The sequence below is a fragment of the Penaeus chinensis genome, chromosome 12, assembly GCF_019202785.1.
Source record: "Penaeus chinensis breed Huanghai No. 1 chromosome 12, ASM1920278v2, whole genome shotgun sequence".
NCBI classification, from domain to species: domain Eukaryota; kingdom Metazoa; phylum Arthropoda; class Malacostraca; order Decapoda; family Penaeidae; genus Penaeus; species Penaeus chinensis.
This window is the reverse complement of record NC_061830.1, coordinates 4398356-4400855: the sequence shown is the minus strand read 5'-3', so window position 1 is coordinate 4400855 and position 2500 is coordinate 4398356. Positions and strand designations below refer to the sequence as shown.

Here is a 2500-nt window from a genome sequence, read left to right as displayed (position 1 = left end):
GTGTTGTCAAAAAGTCGTTAATTCAGAAATTAGATCAGATTGCATGTAAGTATCTTTAATACTTCAGATGGTGGTGTTAACTATGATTGTATAAGAGAATAATAATATATGTTATACACTGTGCACTCATTTCTCATATAAACAGGGACTAATTGCTCTAGTTATATTACCTGTTTCTTGTAATATTGACCAATGGTATAAGTGTGATCATAAGAAGGAACAGATTGCAGTAAAGATAGATTGTAGCAAAGTTTATTAATACTGTCTCTCTTTCCCCTTTGTATTCTTAAGTCTCCTTCTTGCTTTCCTTCTCTCTTCTATATATATGTATTTTTTTTTTCTTGCCTTCCTCTGTTTTTCTTCTAGTTAGTCACCCTTTTTCTTAAGACTTGCCCCCACACTTTTCTCCTCCTCCTCCTTTCCTTTTATCATCACTTCTTTCCCCGTTTCTCCTGTTCCCCCTACTTCCCCTTCCCCCACCCCCCTATCCCTCTGTTCATCATCACCTTGCACTTATTTCCTAACCCATTTTATCCTTGCAGTGTCCCCCCACCACTCCCCCCGGCACTCCTTCAGCCCCTGTTCGTCGTCAGGAGTCCTATCCCCTGACTCCCCCCCCTCTTCGCGAGGTAAGGACGACGACCCCTTGTTGCGCGTTCTTGTTTGTATGCCAGTTTTCGCAGGAGTGATGACCTTGCGGTTGCATGTCGTCTCACATTGGTAGAGCATCGGTACCTTTGATTAGATTATCCGACGGGGGAACCTCCTCTAGCATCTGAGCTTAAACGATCCTTATCTGTGGGGCTGCAGATGAAAGATAAAGAGTCTGGAGTCCCTTTTTATAAAGTAGTCATGCAGTAGATGTCCTACTTGTTGTACCGGTAGTCTTGAGCTCAAAGTTTTCTTTAGTGGTAACTAGACAAGATTTACACATCTATATTAGTTTATATCTATATGTGTTTGTCTTTATTGTGTGTGTGTGTGTGTGTGTGTGTGTGTGTGTGTATGTATGTGTATGTGTATTTGTATGTGTATGTGTGTGTGTGTGTGTGTGTGTGTGTGTATGTGTCTGTGTCTGTTTGTGTGTGTGTTTGTGTGCGTGCGTGCGTGCATGCGTTTGTTTGTGTGTGTGTGTGTGTGTGTGTGTGTGTGTGTGTGTGTGTGTGTGTGTGTGTGTGTGTGTGTGTGTGTGTGTTTTCATGTGCCTACTCGTGTGTGTGTGTGTGTGTGTGTGTGTGTGTGTGTGTGTGTGTGTGTGTGTGTGTGTGTGTGTGTGTGTGTGTGTGTGTGTGTTTTCATGTGCCTACTCGTGTGTGTGTGTGTGTGTGTGTGTGTGTGTGTGTGTGTGTGTGTGTGTGTGTGTGTGTGCGCGCGTGTGTAGATATAGATATAGATCTCTATACATGTGTAATATTTTTAGTCAGTAGCTTACCAACTTTATCATCATTGTTGAGATTCATACTCTCCTTTAGAAATGACTCGAACCCATTGGATAACTAATAAAAACTCCCTTGGTGCTCTACTCTGATATGTCTTGGATGTGTGTAAACTTACAGAGATGTGTTTGAATTTGTTTTTACTCTCTAACTTGAAAAAACTGTGTGAATTTTTATGAAATATTGAACACTATTGAGAGAAATTTCCAATCTCAGATATCACTGCAATGGTATGTAAATTTTTTGCAAAATGTCTGGCTTTTGAGTGTTTCTCGTAATGTTTGGAAATAATCTCCAACTTCTGTCTTTATTACTGTTATAATTGTTACAGTCACTTTTTATGTATGAACTACAATCCCTTGCATTGTCTCCATAGTATTTTCATATATTTTCTAATGAAAGTTGAATTGTTTAAAGGCACCTGCCAGCATTACATAATTTGAAAATGGTGAGTGTCTGAGAGATAGCATATAAACCTTCTGCATTGGTATCTGGGATGGAAAGTGCTCATGATAAAGGATTGACTGTGTTTATTCTATATTGATATGCAACACAAAGAAGATAAATTCAGTTTGTGGTACAGAGTGCAATTTGTCCCATCATTTAAAGAAACTTCCAAAAAAGAGAATTTAACTAAAGAGAAACATGGCATAACTATGAGGTGATTAGAGTTAAAGAACAATTTTCAGAGCTGTTACTTGTTTAGAATATTTGTATTATTTGAGAGATAAAGTAATATTGCTAATGAAAGATGTGGTAGATCTTCCTTATGATTTGTCTTTGGTTTATGATCATAACTTTCTAGTATTCAACCCATCAGCAAGATTATTTTTTAGATTGTGTCCTAAAGATATTTCCAACCAAGATTATTATATCCATTTTAGTTTGAACAATCAAATGATTTCACTCGCCTTGCCCTCTTATAATTTACGTTAATTAACTTTGTTATCTTTCTTTCCTATATCTTATAATGTTCTTAAATTGCAAATGAAAACCACATTGTATTGCAAGTACCCTTAATACAGTGTAAAGTAATTCATGATTATTTTATATCACCTCATTTA

The 2500-nt window shown here is 37.4% G+C and overlaps 1 protein-coding gene across 5 annotated transcripts in view; it reads left to right on the top strand.

Moving 5' to 3' along the window:
- Positions 1-2500, top strand: part of LOC125030877 (SLAIN motif-containing protein 2-like) — a 44076-nt gene that overhangs the window by 14540 nt on the left and 27036 nt on the right. For all 5 annotated transcript variants that reach the window (XM_047621203.1, XM_047621205.1, XM_047621202.1 and 2 more), the window contains exons 2-3: positions 1-45; positions 543-629. The exon at positions 1-45 is cut by the window's left edge and continues 74 nt beyond it. In XM_047621203.1, coding sequence (XP_047477159.1) covers positions 1-45; positions 543-629 — 132 coding nt within the window. The remainder of the gene's footprint in view (positions 46-542; positions 630-2500) is intronic.